General features: G+C 40.8%; 1 protein-coding gene across 1 annotated transcript in view; it reads left to right on the top strand.

Moving 5' to 3' along the window:
- Positions 1 to 19,049, top strand: part of c8a (complement component 8, alpha polypeptide) — a 71,433-nt gene that overhangs the window by 39,074 nt on the left and 13,310 nt on the right. Inside the window, exons 8-9 of the mRNA XM_072274680.1 lie at positions 15,241 to 15,351; positions 17,937 to 18,100. Of these exons, the coding sequence (XP_072130781.1) occupies positions 15,241 to 15,351; positions 17,937 to 18,100 (275 nt within the window). The remainder of the gene's footprint in view (positions 1 to 15,240; positions 15,352 to 17,936; positions 18,101 to 19,049) is intronic.

Here is a 19,049-nt window from a genome sequence, read left to right as displayed (position 1 = left end):
GACCCTGGAGAGACTTGTTCTGGAGCTGCTCTGGCCTATGGTCAGGCCACACTTAGATCCCGGTGCGGCCTCTTCTACATCGGTGAAACCCGACGCAGGTTGGGGGACCGCTTCGTCGAGCACCTCCACTCCGTCCGCCACAACAGACAGGGTCTCCCGGTAGCCACCCACTTCAACTCTGCTTCCCATTCCCATTCAGATATGTCCATACATGGCCTCCTCTACTGCCATGATGGGGCTAAACTCAGGTTGGAGGGGCAACACCTCATATACCGTCTAGGTAGTCTCCAGCCCCTTGGTATGAACATAGAATTCTCCAATTTCTGGTAATTCCCTCCCCCTCCCTTCCTCTATCCCTATTTCACATCACCTCCCTCATAGTTCCGCCTCCTACTACTACGCATTGTTCTCCTGCCAATCACCTCCCTGCTTCCCCTCCCCCACCCCCTTGTCTTTCAAATTACTTTTTTTCAACTACCAGCATTCTTCAAACCCTCTTCAAAGTTCTTCCTTCAGTCCTGACGAAGGGTTTCGGCCCGAAACGTCGATTAATCTTTTCAACTGATGCTGACTCACCTGCTGAGTTCCTCCAGTGCATTGTGAGTGTTCCTTTGACAACAGCATCTGCAGATTATTTTGTGTTTACTTAGATCCCCTCCAGTTCGCCTACCAGCCCTGACTAGGAGTTGAGGATGCCATCGTCTACCTGCTGAACCGTGTCTACGCCCACCTGGACAAGCCAGCAAGCACTGTGAGGGTCATGTTTTTTGACTTCACCAGTGCGTTCAACACCATCCACCCTGCTCTGCTGGGGGAGAAGCTGACAGCGATGCAGGTGGATGCTCCCCTGGTGTCATGGATTCTTGATTACCTGACTGGCAGACCACAGTACGTGTGCTTGCAACACTGTGTGTCCGACAGAGTGATCAGCAGCACTGGGGCTCCACAGGGGACTGTCTTGTCTCCCTTTCTCTTCACCATTTACACCTCGGACTTCAACTACTGCACAGAGTCTTGTCATATTCATAAGTTTTCGGATGACTCTGCCATAGTTGGATGCATCAGCAAGGGAGATGAGGCTGAGTACAGGGCTATGGTAGGAAACTTTGTCACATGGTGTGAGCAGAATTATCTGCAGCTTAAGGTGAAAAAGTCTAAGGAGCTGGTGGTAGACCTGAGGAGAGCTAAGGTACCGGTGACCCCTGTTTCCATCCAGGGGGTCAGTGTGGACATGGTGGAGGATTACAAATACCTGGGGATACGAATTGACAATAAACTGGACTGGTCAAAGAACACTGAGGCTGTCTACAATAAGGGTCAGAGCCACCTCTATTTCCTGAGGAGACTGAGGTCCTTTAACATCTGCCAGACGAGTCTGTGGTGGCCAGTGCTATCATGTTTGCAGTTGTGTGCTGGGACAGCAGGCTGAGGGTAGCAGACACCAACAGAATCAACAAACTCATCCATATGGCCAGTGATGTTGTGGGGATGGAACTGGACTCTCTGACGGTGGTGTCTGAAAAGAGGATGCTGTCGAAGTTGCATGCCATCTTGGACAATGTCTCCCATCCACTACATAATGTACTGGTTGGGCACAGGAGTACATTCAGCCAGAGACTCATTCCACCGAGATGCAGCTCTGAGCGTCATAGGAAGTCATTCCTGCCTGTGGCCATCAAACTTTACAAATCCTCCCTTGGAGGGTCAGACACCCTGAGCCAATAGGCTGGTCCTGGACTTACTTCCTGGCATAATTTACATATTACTATTTAACTATTTATGGTTTCATTACTATTTATTATTTATGGTGCAACTGTAACGAAAACTAATTTTCCCCGGGATCAATAAAGTATGACTATGACTATGACTTGCAAACAATCCTTTTGTAAGGATGCTGTAATCTTTCACTATTTAATTACTAATCTAATATTTTATATTTCCTTCCAAAGTGGATGAGCTCACATTTACCAGTGTTGTGTTCTATCTTACAGACCCTTAACCACTCATTTAGCCTATCTATACCTCTCTGCAAACTGTCTGCATCGTCTGCACAATTTTTTTTCCACTGAATTTGCACAGATTTGTCCACATCGGATGCCATTTCATTGGCTCTTCACTCATCCCTGGAAGATCTGAACAGCCAAGTTGCATATATCAGGATGTTCTTTATCGACTACAGCTCGGCATTTAAGACTATCATCCTCTCAAAGCTAATCAATAAGCTTCAAGAGCTTGGTCTCTATACCTCCTTGTGCAATTGGATCCTTGATTTCTTCATTTGCAGACTTCACTCAGCTTGGATTGGCAACAACATCTCCTCCGCAATCTCCATCAGCACAGGCGCACCACATGGCTGTGTGCTTAGCCCCTGCTCTACTCACTTTATATTTATGACTGCATGGTTAAGTGTAGCTCCAAAGCCTTATTTAAGTTTGCTAGCAACACCACTGTCATAGGTCGAATAAAAGGTGGTGACAAATCAACAGATAGGAGGGAGATTGAAAATCTGGATGAGTAGTGCCACAACAATAGATTTTATTCAAATTCAGCAAGATGAAGGAGTTGATTATTGACCAGAAGAAGGAGATTTGAGATCCATGAGCCAGTCCTCATCAGAACAGAGATAGAGAAGGCCGGTAACTTTAAATTCCCAGGTGTTATCATTTCAGAGGACCTGTCCTGGGTCCAGCATGTAAATGCAATTACAAAGAAAGCATGGCAGTGCCTCCACTTCCTTAGAAGTTTGTGAAGATTCAATAGACGCCTAAAACTTTGAAAAACTTTTATAGATGTGTGCTGGAGAGTATAATGACCAGCTGCAATACTGCCTGGTATAGACACACCAATGCCCTTGAAGGGAAAATCCTACAAAATGCAGTGGATTTTTCAGGAAGTACAGGAGCCTCAAGACTCACAACACCAGGTCCAGGGATAGTTATTACCACTCAGCCATCATGCTCATAAACCGGAGAGAATAACTGCTCTCATCTTCACTTGCCCCATCACTGAACTGTTCCACTCATTTTCAATGACTCTTCATCTTATGTTCTCGATTTTTGTTGCATTATTATTTTTTTTATTTCATTCCTTTCTTTTTGGTTTTGCACAGCTTGTTGCCTTCTGCATATTGGTTGTCCACCCTGTCAGTGCAGTCCTTCAATGATTCTATTATGGTTATTGGATTTATTGATTATGTCTGCAAGAAAATGTGTCTCAAGGTTGTACATATATGGTGACATATTGACTTTGAACTTTGATTTGGTATCATCAACAAACATGGATACACTACACCTGGTCCCCTCTTCCAAATGACTAGTATTTATTATGAATAGTTGTGGGCCCATCACCAGTCCCCGAGGCACTCAGCTCACCACTGACTGCCAACCAGAGAAATGCCCATTTATTTGGCTAGAAACAACACCTGTCTCAGGAAGGACAGTGACCCCATTGCAGTTTTCTTATCACCACAATAAGTCTAGGGCAGACACGATCCCAATGGCTCTCCACATGGCCTTGGAACACAAACAATATAAATACCTATGTCAGGAAGCTGTTTATTGGCTATAGCTCAGTATTTAACACCATCATTCCTACAGTCTGGATTGGAAGTTACAGAACCTGGGCCTCTGTACCTCCCTCTAAAATTGGATTTGCGATTTCCTAACTGGAAGACCATAATCTGTGCAGTTGGAAATAACATCTCCACCTTTGCTGACAATCAATACTGGTACACCACAGGTGTGAGTGCTTAGCCCACTGCTCTACTCTCTATACACCCATGACTGTGTGGCTAGGTATAGCTCAATACCATCTATAAATTTGCTGATGATATAACCATTGTAGACAGAATCTTAGATGGTGACAAAAGAGCATGCAGGAGTGAGATATACCAGCTTGTTGAGTGGTGTTGTAGCAACAACATTGCACTTGTGTTTGTGGACTTCAGAAAGGTAAGACGAGGGAACAAACCAATCCTCAAAGAGGGATCAGAAGTGGAGTGAGTGAGTAATTTTAAGTTTCTGGGTGTCAATATCTCTGAGGATCTAGCTTGGTCACTACATATTAATGCAGGTTTAAAGAAGGCAAGACAGTGGTTATGTTTCATTAAGAGTTTGAATAGATTTGGTTTGTCACCCAAAACACTCAAAAACTTCTATAGATGTACCGTGGAGAGTATCCAATACACATTCAAAGAGCGGTAACTCAGACGGGCGGCATCTATCATTAAGGACCGCCACCACCCGGGAATTACCCTCTTCTCACTGTTAACATCAGGAGGGAGGTACAGAAGATTGAAAGCACACACTCAGTGATTCAGGAACAGCTTCTTCCCCTCTGTCATCCAATTTCCAAATGGACATTGAACCCTTGAATATTACTTCATTACTTTATTTCAGTTGTTCCACTACTTATTTTAAACTAACTTTTTAATAGACATATATATAATTATTGTAATTTTGATTTTTTCCCTTTATTTATCATGTACTGCATTGTATTGCTGCCACAGACTTAACAAATTTGATGACATCTGCCAGTGATATTAAACCTGATTCTGATTCCGATTCATCCCAGCTCTCTGTCTTCTACTGGTTAATCATTCATCCTTCCATCCTAACGCATTACCCCTAAGTTCATGCATCTTTATCTTATTGATAAGCCTTTCATGCGGCACCTTATTGAATGCCTTCTGGCCAAGAATGCCAAGTATATTACGTCTAGCTGTTCCTCACGATCCACTGTGATTATATCTTCAAAGGACTCTAGTAAAAATTTGTCAAACAGGACCTGCCCTTCATGAATCCGTGCTGTATCTACCTGATGGAACTACTTCTATCCAGGTGTCTTGCTATTTCTCTCTTAATGATAGATTCCAGCATCTTCCCAACTACAGTAGATCTACTGGGACTTGATGTTTCAATCCCTATGGTAAGTTGGCACTCTCGATGTTGGCAGTGGGCTTGGAGTGGTGACAAGGAGAGAGGGTAGGTACATCATTGGGGTCATCAGGTGGGCACCCTCCTTCTTTGACGTTTCATTGATAAGCCCACGACGTCTCCAGAGGGCTCAACGGTGCTACCTGGCGTCCCACATACACCCCCCTCAGTTCCATACCCAATGTCTTCATCTTGCAGCCCAGTTGTTGTCTTTCCTTTTAATCCAAATCCAATTGCTACTTTCTTCTGCTGCATTTGACAAGGACTTGATTGCCTGTTGGAGGGAGTGACCCCTCACCCCCATCTTCTTCAATAGACTGGTCGTAGATGTAGCAACGAATCCCCTGCATCCCATTTCTACAGGGAAAATCTTGGTCTTCCAGCCATTCTGGGCAGCTTCAGTTGCCAGTTCAGAGTACTTGGTCTTTTTCCTCTCATAAGCTTCTTCGACACCATCTTCCCATGGTACTGTCAATTCCACAATATATGCCAGCTTGGCTGTTGTGGACCACAGGACCATGTCTCGCCGGAGTGTTGTAGCCACAATGTCTGGCGGGAAACACAAGCTTTTTTTCCAAGTTCATGTCCATTTTCCAATCCCGAGCAACCTGCAGAATGCTTACATCTTTTGATGTTATATGGTGCTCTGGAGGTTGGCCTGCTGGTACAAATCGTGTGATGTTGTTAAATTAACTGGCCTATAGTTTTACCTTTTGCTTATTTCCTTTTTAAACTGTGGCATGACATTTGTTGTCTTCCAAAGTTCTGGGGCCTCAACTGTCCCACCATATACCCTGTGTTTCCAGAGAAGTTTGGTAAATTATCACAAATGTGCCTGCTATTTCTTTTAGTACCCTGGGATGCATCCCATCAGGACCAAGAGAACTTGTCTATCTTTAGTTCCATTTCTCTGCTCATTACTACCTCTTCAGTAACCATTGTATCGAGGTCGTCTCTTCCCATCCCATCGATAAAATCTCTCAGGCATGTTACATGTGTGCACCACTATAAAAATAGACACAAAATAGTTGGTCAAGGCGTCAGCCATCTCTACATTACCTAATATTAAATCCACCTTCGCATCTTCCAAGGAATCTATGTTCACTTTAGCCACCCTTTTCCACTTCAGAAAATTATGAAAACCTTTACCATCTACTTTAATATTTTGTGCTTGTTTATTTTTATAACCTATCTTCCCTTTGTTTACTGCTTGCTTAGTGGTTCTTTGGTGCTTTTTAAACTTTTCCGAATCTTGGCAACATTGTATGCATGAGCTTTTAGTTTGATGCCTTCTTTTATTTCCTTCATTCTGCATACACTTACTGTCCTTGCTTTTACTTTTATTGATCATGAAAATCTTTTGTAATTTTTTTCATCAACTGTCCCACCATATAGCCTGTTTCCAATTCACAGTAGCCAGCTCCTCCCTCATTGCTTTATAGTCTCCCTTTTGTAGACACAATACACTTGTTTTAATTAGAATGATTGCACCTTCCATTTCTATGAGAAATTCTGTCACACTGTGATCACACTTTCCAAAAAGATCTTTACCTACAAGGTTATTAATTTTACCTGTCTCATTACACAAGATCGTATCTGAGATAACATTTTCCCTTATGGGTGCACTAACATGCAGTTCAAGAAATCTATCACAAATACATTTTCTAAAGTCTTCCTCAACCTGTCTCAACCAATTTAATTCACCCAACTATGTGCAAGTTAAAGTCTCCCATGACAACTGCCATTCCATTTATACAGGCATCAGATATTTCTTGGGTTATTGCCTGTGCAACTGTAATGTTATTATTCGCTGGCCTAGAGACAACTCCCACAAGTCATTATTCCTAATCGCTACCCAGATGAATTTAACATTTTGCTCCAAAGACCTTACAATACACCATCTTTCTCTACAGCCCTGATGTCATCCTTAATTAAGAACACTACCCCATCTCCCTTCACTTCCTACCCATTCTTGCACAGTAGCTGATACCCTTGATTATTTATTTATTTGGAGATACAGTGTGGAATAGGTCTCTGCAGTCCTTCTAGCCCAGTACCCCCTGATTCAAGCCTAACCTAATCACAGGACCACTTTCAGTGACCATTTAACCTAACCGATACACCTTTGTACTGTGAGAGTAAACTGCAGAATTTAGAGAAAACCCATCACTGATTCTTCAGAATTTGGATAAAACAGGTTTTAATTTTGAAAAGAAAAAATTTAACTGTTAAGAAATCTAAACTTACATGTTTATAGAACAAGGTCTCAGCAATCAAGCAATATTTCAGTGCAACCTAATTTTGTAATTTTTTCATTAAATACGTGTTTTTCCTGTCATTACTTAGTTTTTGTCAACACAGTTAGACACAATAAAAAGCTAATTAATCCTATTTATTTAGTCTTATATAGATTTAGAGCTTTTAAATCATTGTGTCTACACCATAGGTACACATATATGCTGTTAAATGTTGAATATTCACATTTGTTCATTTTTTATACCATTTCACGCATACTCCTTTAAGAACTCTTACATCATGCAACTTTTATCATTAGTATTAAATATACAAAATAACAATTTTGGACATAAACACATTTTTAATTTTAAAGAGACAATTACTTTAATAAATCAACTGTTTTGGGGAACAGATTGTAAGCATATTAATTTAAAACAAAGAAAGTTCCATCTGATGGTGGTGACTGAGACCTGACGGTGGTGGCAGTGGCCTAATTACAACAAACAATTCCAATCTTTTCACCACTCAAGTCAATGCTTCCTCGCTTAACAAATTTATTTAACAATTTGTCATGTACATTTTATCCTTCTGCAAATAACAACAACAATAGTAAACAGCAAAATAAAAACTACAGTACAACTGCAAAGTTTAAGCATGAACATCAGGAACTAAAAAAAAATCCATCCATTTCTGGGCTTGAAAATCTTTGAAAACTTTCAGTCAGCTTTATCAGGAAGTAGACGATTAATATGCTCCTCCTCTATGAAGCAGACTGGTGGTAGATCTCCCTCGTCCTGCCTGCACAACCCGGTGATGATGGCTCCATCAGTTTGACCAGAATATCTTCAACTGGTACGAACCCGGTTTTGGATGGAAGCACGTGTTGGGCCCATCAGGGTGGAAAAACTCCACTTGAACATCTTGGTGATGAGCATCCACAGTGACAGCCTTTGCTAACCACCAATTCTGGTCATAAATGACTGCAAGCCAATCTCCACAGTTAATGACACCAGCAGATGTATCTGTCATATTTCTAGTTTGCTGTTGTCGCCAATGCTTTTTCAGTTTGTTCCTACCTTTTATTATCTCTTGAAGTTTATTCTTCAAAGCTTTCATATCTCTCAAGTATCTTACTCTTGTTTTCTTTCTTTCCCTTTCCCCTGCTATAGACTGCCTATTGCGAGCTCTCTTCTGCATAGTCTGATCTAATAGACTATCCGGGGGAGTTCCTGGGCATTCTGGGCCGTTTCTCTTACGCTCTCTTGGCTCTTGCTGTCCACGTTTCCACGCTTTTCTCTTACTCCTCTTTTCCCTTTCATTCAAATCACTGATAGTTTTTATCTTCCCATCCTCTACTCTCTTCTTCCATCTTTGCTTTTCCTTTCTCAGGTATTCCTCCTTTAACCCTGGCTCACTATATATTTTCTCTCTCTGCTTTTTTTGCTATTCCCTGTTTCTTCTCCTTCGTTCCTCCACGGATAGCTGCTGCCTAGCCATAACTTCCTAAAATACATAAAAGGAAGGTCAGAATTCAATGGAATTACTATGAAATTGTGCAAAATTACTATGAATTTAATTATGTTTAATTTGGTGAAATTTTATAAAATGATTATGCAATGGTGCAACTAAATTCATTTATGGTTTTAGTCACTGGGGACACATATAGTAAGGAAATATTGTAGGCCTGTGTGTGGAAGAAATAAAGGGGAAAATATATATATTATAAATAAGGAGGTTAATAAAACATTACAAACCATATTACTATTTATTGTGATCATAAATTATATTCAAGCCTCCACTGAAGATGACTTGGATGTTTTTGTCAACAGCATCAAACCATGTGTCACCACCGTCAGAAAGAAAACTTGACAGTAGTGACAAAAACACACTTTTTTACATGACATGCGTGAGCTGTATACAGGAGCCATCTTGTTTTCCCTCTGTTGCTGGCTGCCTCTGGCCTCGAATTAAAATGCATAAATTTATGTCATAATTTAAAATAATTCTTTCTATACAAAAGAGACAGTGTTGACACATCATGGTTGTGACAGTAGCAACATCAATAAATATGTAAAAATTATTGAAAAAAATAGTGAACTTACAGGAGCTTGTTTGACCTTGTTGCATTTAGCAAATGTGGAGGGTGGAAAGGGGGGGGGGGGGTCCTCAGGAATATAGTTGACCATATGGTTGCCTGAGTTTATTGCTTTTTTAAAAAATATCTGATGGTGCTGACAAAAACCTGGGACACATTTTGAGCAACCACAAAATAAGAGTAAATATTGTTGACAATTCACTGCTTTTAGTTTTAAAGAGGTTTTTCACCCTACTCTTTCATCTGGCATATATATTATACATTTTAAATGATTTTTTCACACTTATTTATCAAATTAAAATGATAATCTTTTGTCTGAGGACAACTGATTTTGTGGGTACTGGCCTATTACATAATCATATAATTTATAAAATTAAAAATAAACATATGGAAAAATCAAAGTTGCTGGTGAACGCAGCAGGTCAGGCAGCATCTCTAGGAAGAGGTGCAGTCGACATTTCAGGCTGAGACCCTTCGTCAGGACTAACTGAAGGAAGAGTGAGTAAGGGATTTGAAAGTTGGAGGGGGAGGGGGAGATCCAAAATGATAGGAGAAGACAGGAGGGGGAGGGATGGAGCCAAGAGCTGGACAGGTGATAGGCAAAAGGGGATACGAGAGGATCATGGGACAGGAGATCCAGGGAGAAGGAAAAGGGGGAGGGGGGGAAAACCCAGAGGATGGGCAAGGGATATAGTCAGAGGGACAGAGGGAGAAAAAGGAGAGAGAGAAAGAATGTGTCTATAAAAATAAATAACGGATGGAGTACGAGGGGGAGGTGGGGCATTAGCGGAAGTTAATAAGTGCCCTCCTGGCACTTATCCTTGTAAGCGGAACAAGTGCTACACATGCCCTTACATTTCCTCCCTTACCACTATTCAGGGCCCCAGACAGTCCTTCCAGGTGAGGCAACACTTCACCCGTGAGTCGGCTGGGGTGATATACTGCGTCCTGTGCTCCCGATGTGGCCTTCTATATATTGGCGAGACCCGACACAGACTGGGAGACCACTTTGCTGAACACCTACGCTCTGTCCGCTAGAGAAAGCAGGATCTCCCAGTGGCCACACATTTTAATTCCACATTCCATTCCCATTCTGACATGTCTATCCACGGCCTCCTCTACTGTAAAGATGAAGCCACACTCAGGTTGGAGGAACAACACCTTATATTCCGTCTGGGTAGCCTCCAACCTGATGGCATGAACATTGACTTCTCTAACTTCCGTTAATGTCCCACCTCCCCCTCGTACCCCATCTGTTACTTATTTTTATACACACATTCTTTCTCTCACTCTCCTTTTTCTCCCTCTGTCCCTCTGACTATACCCCTTGCCCATCCTCTGGGTTCCCCACCCCCCCTATCTTTCTCCCTAGGCCTCCTGTCCCATGATCCTCTCATATCCCCTTTGCCAATCACCTGTCCAGCTCTTGGCTCTATCCCTCCCCCTCCTGTCTTCTCCTATCATTTTGGATCTCCCCTCCCCCTCCCACTTTCAAATCTCTTACTCACTCTTCCTTCAGTTGGTCCTGACGAAGGGTCTCGGCCTGAAACGTCGACTGTACCTCTTCCTAGAGATGCTGCCTGGCCTGCTGCGTTCACCAGCAACCTTGATGTGTGTTACTTGAATTTCCAGCATCTGCAGAATTCCTGTTGTTTGCGATATGAAAAAATGTTGCATTTGTGCAAAAGACCCTCAGATGATCAACCCTGTTTATTTTAAATAAGAAAATGTTATTCATTTTCAACAGAATTAACACTTTTCTTAGTGGGACATGTTTTTGCCGAAGTCTGAAGAATCAGTGCCATGCATTTCACAGGGAGGACCCATACAGACTCCTTACAGACGCTGCTGAGATTGAACTCTGAACTTCTGACGCCCTGAACTAACCACTAGACTACCATGGCACCCTGAATTCCCAATCATCTCCACCCAGCAACCACGTCTCTGCAATAGCCTCTAAATCATATTCCTTTCCACTGATTTCTACTGCAAATTCACTGACCTTCTTTTGAATACTATGGGCATTTAGATCAAGTGCCCTTACACTCATTGTCCCTTTAGATTCTAGTAACATGGGGGAAGTATGACCTGTTCAAAAAGGACAGGTTACACCTGAACCCGAAGGGGACCAATATCCTGGCGGGAAAGTTTAATAGAGCTGTTAGGGAGGGTTTAAACTAATCTGGCAGGGGGGTGGGAACCAGAATGATAGAGCAGAAAACAGGAGTAAATCTAAGATAGTGAGCAGTAAAGATGTCAGGAAAGACAAGCAGGTGAGTAATTTGTAGCCATTGGGATGAGTTGCAGTGCAATAAAGTTGCAAGTGAAATCAAAGCGAAAAGTATCAAATACTGGTCTTAAGGTGTTGTACTTAAATGCACGCAGCATAAGAAATAAGGTGGATGATCTTGTTGTACAGCTACAGATTGGCAGGTATGATATTGTGGCCATCACTAAGACCTGGCTAAAGGATGCATGTCTCTGGGAGCTGAACGTTCAAGGGTACACGGTGTATCAGAAGGATAGGAAGGTAGGCAGAGGGGGAGGCGTGGCTTTATTGGTAAGAAATGATATTAAATCATTAGAAAGAGGTGATAGGATCGGAAGGTGCAGAATCTTTATGGGTTGAGCTAAGGAATAGCAGGGGTAAAAGGACCCTGATGGCAGTTATTTATAGGCCTCCAAACAGCTGCAGAGATGTGGACTACAAATTACAACTGGAGATAGATAAGGCTTGTCAGAAGCGCAGTGTTATGATAATTGTGGGGGATTTTAACATGCGAGTAGATTGGGAAAATCAGGTCAACACTGGATCTCAAGAGAGAGAATTTGTAGAATGTCTGTGAGATGGCTTTTTAGAACAGCTTGTTGTTGAGCTCACTAGGGGATCGGCTGTACTGGATTGGGTATTGTGTAATGAACCGGAGGTGATTAGAGAGATTGAGGTGAAGGAACCCTTAGGAGGCAGTGATCATAACCTGATTGAATACACTGTGAAATTAGAAAAAGAGAAACCGAAATCTGATGTGTCGGTATTTCAGTGGAGTAAAGGAAATTACAGTGGCATGAGAGAGGAACTGGCCAAAGTTGACTGGAAAGGGACACTGGCAGGAAAGACAGCAGAGCAGCAGTGGCTGGAGTTTATGCGAGAAATGAGGAATGTGCAAGACAGGTATATTCCAAAAAAGAAGAAATTTTCGAGTGGAAAAGGATGCAACCGTAGTTGACAAGAGATGTCAGAGCCAAAGTTAAAGCAAAGGAGAGGACATACAAGGAAGCAAAAATTAGTGGGAAGACAGAGGATTGGGAAGTTTTTAAAACCTTACAAAGGGAAACCAAGAAGGTCATTAAGAGAGAAAAGATTAACTATGAAAGGAAGCTAGCAAATAATATCAAAGAGGATACTAAAAGCTTTTTCAAGTATATAAAGAGTAAAAGACAGGTGAGAGTAGATATAGGACCGATAGAAAATGATGCTGGAGAAATTGTAATGGGAGATAAGGAGATGGCAGAGGAACTGAACGAGTATTTTGCATCAGTCTTCACTGAGGAAGTCATCTGCAGTACACCAGACACTCAAGGGTGTCAGGGAAGAGAAGTGTGCGCAGTCACAATTACGACAGAGAAGCTACTCAGGAAGCTGAATAGGCTAAAGGTAGATAAATCTCCTGGACCAGATGGAATGCACCCTCGTGTTCTGAAGGAAGTAGCTGTGGAGATTGCGGAGGCATTAGCGATGATCTTTCAAAAGTCGATAGATTCTGGCATGGTTCCAGAAGACTGGAAGATTGCAGATGTCACTCCGTTATGTAAGAAGGGGGCAAGGAAGCAAAAAGGAAATTATAGACCTGTTAGCTTGACATCGGTGTTGGGAAGTTGTTGGGGTCGATTGTCAAGAATGAGGTTACAGAGTACCTGGAGGCATATGACAAGATAGGCAGAACTCAGCATGGATTCCTTAAAGGAAAATCCTGCCTGACAAACCTATTACAATTTTTTGAGGAAATTACCAGTAGGCTAGACAAGGGAGATGCAGTGGATGTTGTATATTTGGATTTTCAGAAGGCCTTTGACAAGGTGCCACACATGAGAATACTTAACAAGATAAGAGCCCATGGAATTACGGGAAAGTTACATACGTGGATAAAGCGTTGGCTGATTGGCAGGAAACAGAGAGTGGGAATAAAGGGATCCTATTCTGGTTGGCTGCCAGTTACCAGTGGTGTTCCACAGGGATCAGTGTTGGGGCCACTTCTTTTTACATTGTACATCAACGATTTGGACTATGGAATAGATGGCTTTGTGGCTAAGTTTGCTGATGATACGAAGATAGGTGGAGGGGCCAGTAGCGCTGAGGAAACGGAGAGTCTGCAAGGAGACGTGGATAGATTGGAAGAATGGGCAGAGAAGTGGCAAATGAAATACAATGTTGGAAAGTGTATGGTTATGCACTTTGGCAGAAAAAATAAACGGGCAGACTATTATTTAAATGGAGAAAGAATTCAAAGTTCTGAGATGCAACGGGACTTGGGAATCCTCGTACAGGATACCCTTAAAGTGAACCTCCAGGTTGAGTCGGTAGTGAAGAAGGCGAATGCAATGTTGGCATTCATTTCTAGAGGAATAGAGTATAGGAGCAGGGATGTGATGTTAAGGCTCTATAAGGCACTGGTGAGACCTCACTTGGAGTACTGTGGGCAGTTTTGGTCTCCTTATTTAAGAAAGGATGTGCTGACATTGGAGAGGGTACAGAGAAGATTCACTAGAATGATTCCGGGAATGAGAGGGTTAACATATGAGGAACGTTTGTCCGCTCTTGGACTGTGTTCCTTGGAGTTTAGAAGAATGAGGGGAGACCTCATAAAAACATTTCGAATGTTAAAAGGCATGGACAGAGTGGATGTGGCAAAGTTGTTTCCCATGATGGGGGAGTCTAGTACGAGAGGGCATGACTTAAGGATTGAAGGGCACCCATTCAGAACAGAAATGTGAAGAAGTTTTTTTAGCCAGAGGGTGGTGAATCTATGGAATCTGTTGCCACAGGCAGCAGTGGAGGCCACATCATTGGGTGTATTTAAGGCAGAGATTGATAGGTATCTGAGTAGCCAGGGCATCAAAGGTTATTGTGATAAGGCGGGGGAGTGGGACTAAATAGGAGAATGGTTCAGCTCATGATAAAAAGGCGGAGCAGACTCGATGGGCTGAATGGCCTACTTCTCCTTTGTCTTATGGTCTTATGGTCTAACATTTGTGTCCATCTTTGTGGAAATCTGGTACAAGTGTCATTTAAGCCCATAGCTTAATGATACACTTTTAGATGCCCCTGGAAATTGCCCCTATAAGTCTGCCACTCAGTTCAAGAGAAATCAGGAATGATCAATATACTCTTGCCAGTAACAGTATGTTGAAAGCAAATCAATAAAAAATAGTTATTCAGAGTACTGCTCTCTTTCATTTTATTACCCCTCTCTTGTTTCATCTTCCATTATACTATCCTGTTTTTTTTTCATTTGTCTGAAGATCTTCTTGGCTCTTAATTACTTCCTTGCTGCTTCCTAATTCTCCTTGCTTAATCCCTCACTAAAATCTCTCTCTCTTTCTCTGTCTCAGTTTAGCTTCTTTTTGCTGCTTGTCTCTTTATTCTATTTATTCTTACTTTGAGTCACTGAGTGAAGACTCGTTTTCTATGTTTCTAATGCACTATGCTAGGTAGAAACATTGGCAAAGAGTTGGAGCAAAATTTAGATATATCAAAAAATTAGCAAAATTGAGAACTTTATAATAGAGCTTTCCTGATACACTAGTGTATTTGCATAGTATAATGTAAAATATGAAAGAACGATTTCATATAATTTTAGTAAATGTTCCAGACCTCTTTAAAACTTTTACTTCCTCTTGAATACTATGTGAAAATAAGTTTGCAGTATGACTTGAATGAAATTCTATTTAAATACCTGTTCTCTTATTTACTTAAAGGTGTTTCTGCGCAAGATGTTGGACATTGTTTTTCAGGATCACTGGGAATAGTGATGGACATTTTATCTGTTAAGTTTGAAGCTTGTAAGAAGATAAAAAACTATGAAGCATGTAAGTAAGCCTAGATTTAGTAGACATAATTGCTGTCTGGTTTTAATATATGTGGAGTTATGTTATTTAATACATAAATGTATTAAAATTACAAAGCAAAATACACAAATTGAGAATTTGTACTTAATTAGGGAGCATATTGTACTAAATTGCTGTTGAAACAAGAAATACTTGTTGAGTTATCCCTGGTCACTGTTATCAATCTGGTTTTAAGATTTGAACTTTTGACAAAAGTAGTGGCGGTTTCAATAAGTTCTACTGCAGTTATCATGAAAAGCTCCTACTTTGCACTCTCTCTGGTTATGATAGTTTTAGAGTCATGAAGTATAGAAGAGGAGACACCACATGAATCAGAATCAGTTTTATTATCACTGATGTATGTAATGAAATTTGTTGTTTTGTGTCAGCAGTACAGTGCAATAAATAAATAAACTATAAATTACAATAGGCGATATAATTAAATTAAAGAAGTAGTGCAAAAAGAGAGCAAAAATAGGTGAGGTAGTGTTCTCGGTTTGGTTCATTGTCCTTTCAGAAATTTGATGGCAGAGGAGAAGAAACTTTTTCTAAAGCATTGAGTGTGTGTCTTCAAGCTCCTTGATGGTAGCAATGAGAAGAGATGTCCTGGGTGATGGGCGCCTTTAATGATGCATGCACCTTTTTGAGCATTGTCTTTTGAAGATATCCTTGATACTGGAAATGCTAATGCCCATGATGGAGCTTGGCTGAGTTTGCAACCCTCTGCAGCTTTTCCAATCCTGTGCAGTTCGCCCTCCATACCAGATGGCGATGCAATCAGTTACAATGCTCTCCACAGTACAACTGTAGAAACTTCCTGGAGTATTTGGTGACATACCAATTCTCCTCAACCTCCAAAGGAAATATAGCCAGTGTCAGGAAATACCGTCTAATTAGTAAATGTAGAATCACAGATAACACCAAATGCTTAGAGATATTATTTTAGGTTACGTAATGGTTCCTTCAAGTATATTTTGCCATAGAATTAATTCATGATGCGAGATCAACATTTCTGTAAGGTAGCTTCATGTCTACAGTAATAACTATGGAATCAGTAACACCAAAGTAAAACCATGAGAAAGTACTTCCTGCAAGAGTTACCTCCTCTTGCCTACAGTAAAAGGTGATTGTAAAACTAATGGAGTTACACAAATGTTAAAGCTATTGAGTCTGGAGTCAATAAGATTGAAAGAGTGCTGAAGAAATTTGCAAAGCTCTTGCCAGGACTTGAGGATCTGAATTGCTGGAAAACAGTGTACGTATAGGTTAGGACTTTATTCCTAGAGCGAAGGAGTATGAGGGAAGATTTCATAGAGGTTTACAAATTATGAGGGTTATCACTAGAGTAAATGCAAACAGGCTCTTTCCACTGAGGTTGGGTGAGACTAGAACTAGAGGTCATGGGTGAAGGATGAAAGGTGAAATGTTTAAAGGGACCTTTTTCACTCAGAGGGTGATGAGAGTGTGGAATGAGCAGCCAGTGGAAGTGTGGATATGGACTTGATTTCAACATTTAGGAGAAATTTGGATAGGTACGTGGATGGGAGGCATATGGACCAGGTGCGGGTTGATGGGACTAAGTGGATTAATAGTTTGGCATGGGCTAGATGGGCCAAAAGGCCTGTTTCTTTGCTGTAGTGTTCTGTGATTCTATAACTCTATGTTTTAATAATACCTGTTGATAATAATTATGCTTTCAAAATTGTTTTTCTGTCATTAATCCACCAAATGCATACACTGTGGTTGTGGCTCTCTTGAGGAAGTTCAAATAGTTTGTTGATTGCCAAATATTATGAATGTGATGTTTTCTGCAATTGGCAATATTTTACAAGTGCATGCTTCTGCTGGAAGACTGAAGTTTTATTGGCATTTTTTCCCAAGTTTTCTGTGTTGGGCCCCTGCTCTTTGACATCTGGATCAGAAACTTAAACTTATTTTACATTCAAATTATTGAATCCTTCCTTGTTAAGTCCTTAAATATGTCAGAAGTGCTTCACTTTAAGTAGTATTATAGTGAGAATAATTATTTCCATTTGCCCCAGCTTAAAGACCTTCAGGTTTCTGAACCAGGTGTGCAAGAGCATGGGCCTGACACGGAAAACTTAGAACAAAACAGCATTTAAAATTCAGTTTCCCAGCAGAAGCTTGCACTTATCTGTTAATTTCCTTACACGTCGAACAATTTTATCAATCTAGGGTACACAGCACAATCTGTTGACATAAGATAAATGGACACTGCAGTGCAGACTCAATTATTGCATGTGGCCAGATGTCAAGTGCTGAAATTTGGAATATTGTTCTATTCTCCAATCATGCAATAATTTATTTGCTCAAGAACTTAAAACTTGAAGTACAACAATGACCAAGGCAAAGGAAGAAAAAAACTAATAAACTGAACTCTGTGAAAGGGAGTGTCTACCTGATCATGGTCAGAATTCCATGACTTAATTTGAAATAATATTCAAATTAATATTTGCATTTGGTGCATTAATTTCATGCTACTTATATTCAGTACAATGTATGATATAGTCTGTAAAAGGGTAATAATTTTTGAATTATTATTTTAGCTTCAGGCAGTTCAAGAACATTGATAGAAGATATTATTCCACGTGTACAAGGAGGAGACCCTAAATCAATTGCAGGACTGTTAGGTGGAGAAATACCAGATGCCAAAATGTATCGACGCTGGGGTAAATCCTTGAAATATATCCCAGCAATCATTGATTTTGAGGTAAAATGTTGTTATGGAAGCAACGTACATATCTGTGTTCTACTTCACATAATTAATTTGGCATTTAAGGACAATTATAATATCTAATTGTAATCTCAGGCAATTAAATAAATCAATATACCATGCCCAAGCCTAAAAACTGAAAAGAATAGTTAAGTTGGCATTTTGAAGTACTGAGGATCAGTGAACCACATCTGAGGATTTATTTTAAATGCAGCCGAAACACTTACACCTCTAGATAACTGGAAGAGAGAAAAGTTGAAACAATGATGTCAATAGAAGAGAAGAGAATTTTCCACTAAACAGCCCTGGAGCATTGAAAATAAAATCAGAACATGAAGAAATGCCTTTGAGAGAGGCAGATCAAGGGCACAATTCTAGTTATTACATTTACACTATTCCTCAGAGAAACACGTTAAGAGAACTTGCTCTTGTTTAGATCCTATGAGAAAGAAGGTGGTTTTGCATGCCCAGCAGCAACGAAGATAAATATAACCAAGGTTGATCTATAACAATGAGACAGGCAGCTGTCATAATGACCTTGAAACAAATATTTATAAAGGTAGTAAACCCATAGGAAAACCTTTAACAAAGCTGACCAGACAATGGTTATGACAGAGAAAGGGAAATAATAATTGAAGTTGAGACTCAAGTTAAACAACCTGATTTGAAAAATCAAGTATAAGATTAAGCCCCGTCTCTAAAAACTTCATAATGGAGTTGGATTTTTTTCCTTACATGAAGCCACAGTGAATACTATTTAATACTGGCCTGCTCACTGCAACGTACTTGATGCAACCTCCTCAGAATGTCTACGGAAAATGTCAGACTATGTTTTATCTGTTGGATTTTGATGGGTAGTATGGACAATCTGGGCCAAAGGGCCTTTCTCTAAGCTGCTTAACTCTGTGACTTCAACATTCAAGTCAGTTAGCATCTAAGGGGACAG

Source organism: Mobula birostris, chromosome 12 (genome assembly GCF_030028105.1).
Source record: "Mobula birostris isolate sMobBir1 chromosome 12, sMobBir1.hap1, whole genome shotgun sequence".
Taxonomy (NCBI): Eukaryota; Metazoa; Chordata; class Chondrichthyes; order Myliobatiformes; family Myliobatidae; genus Mobula; species Mobula birostris.
The sequence above is the reverse complement of the archived record's forward strand: the minus strand, read 5'-3'. Positions and strand labels throughout refer to the sequence as shown.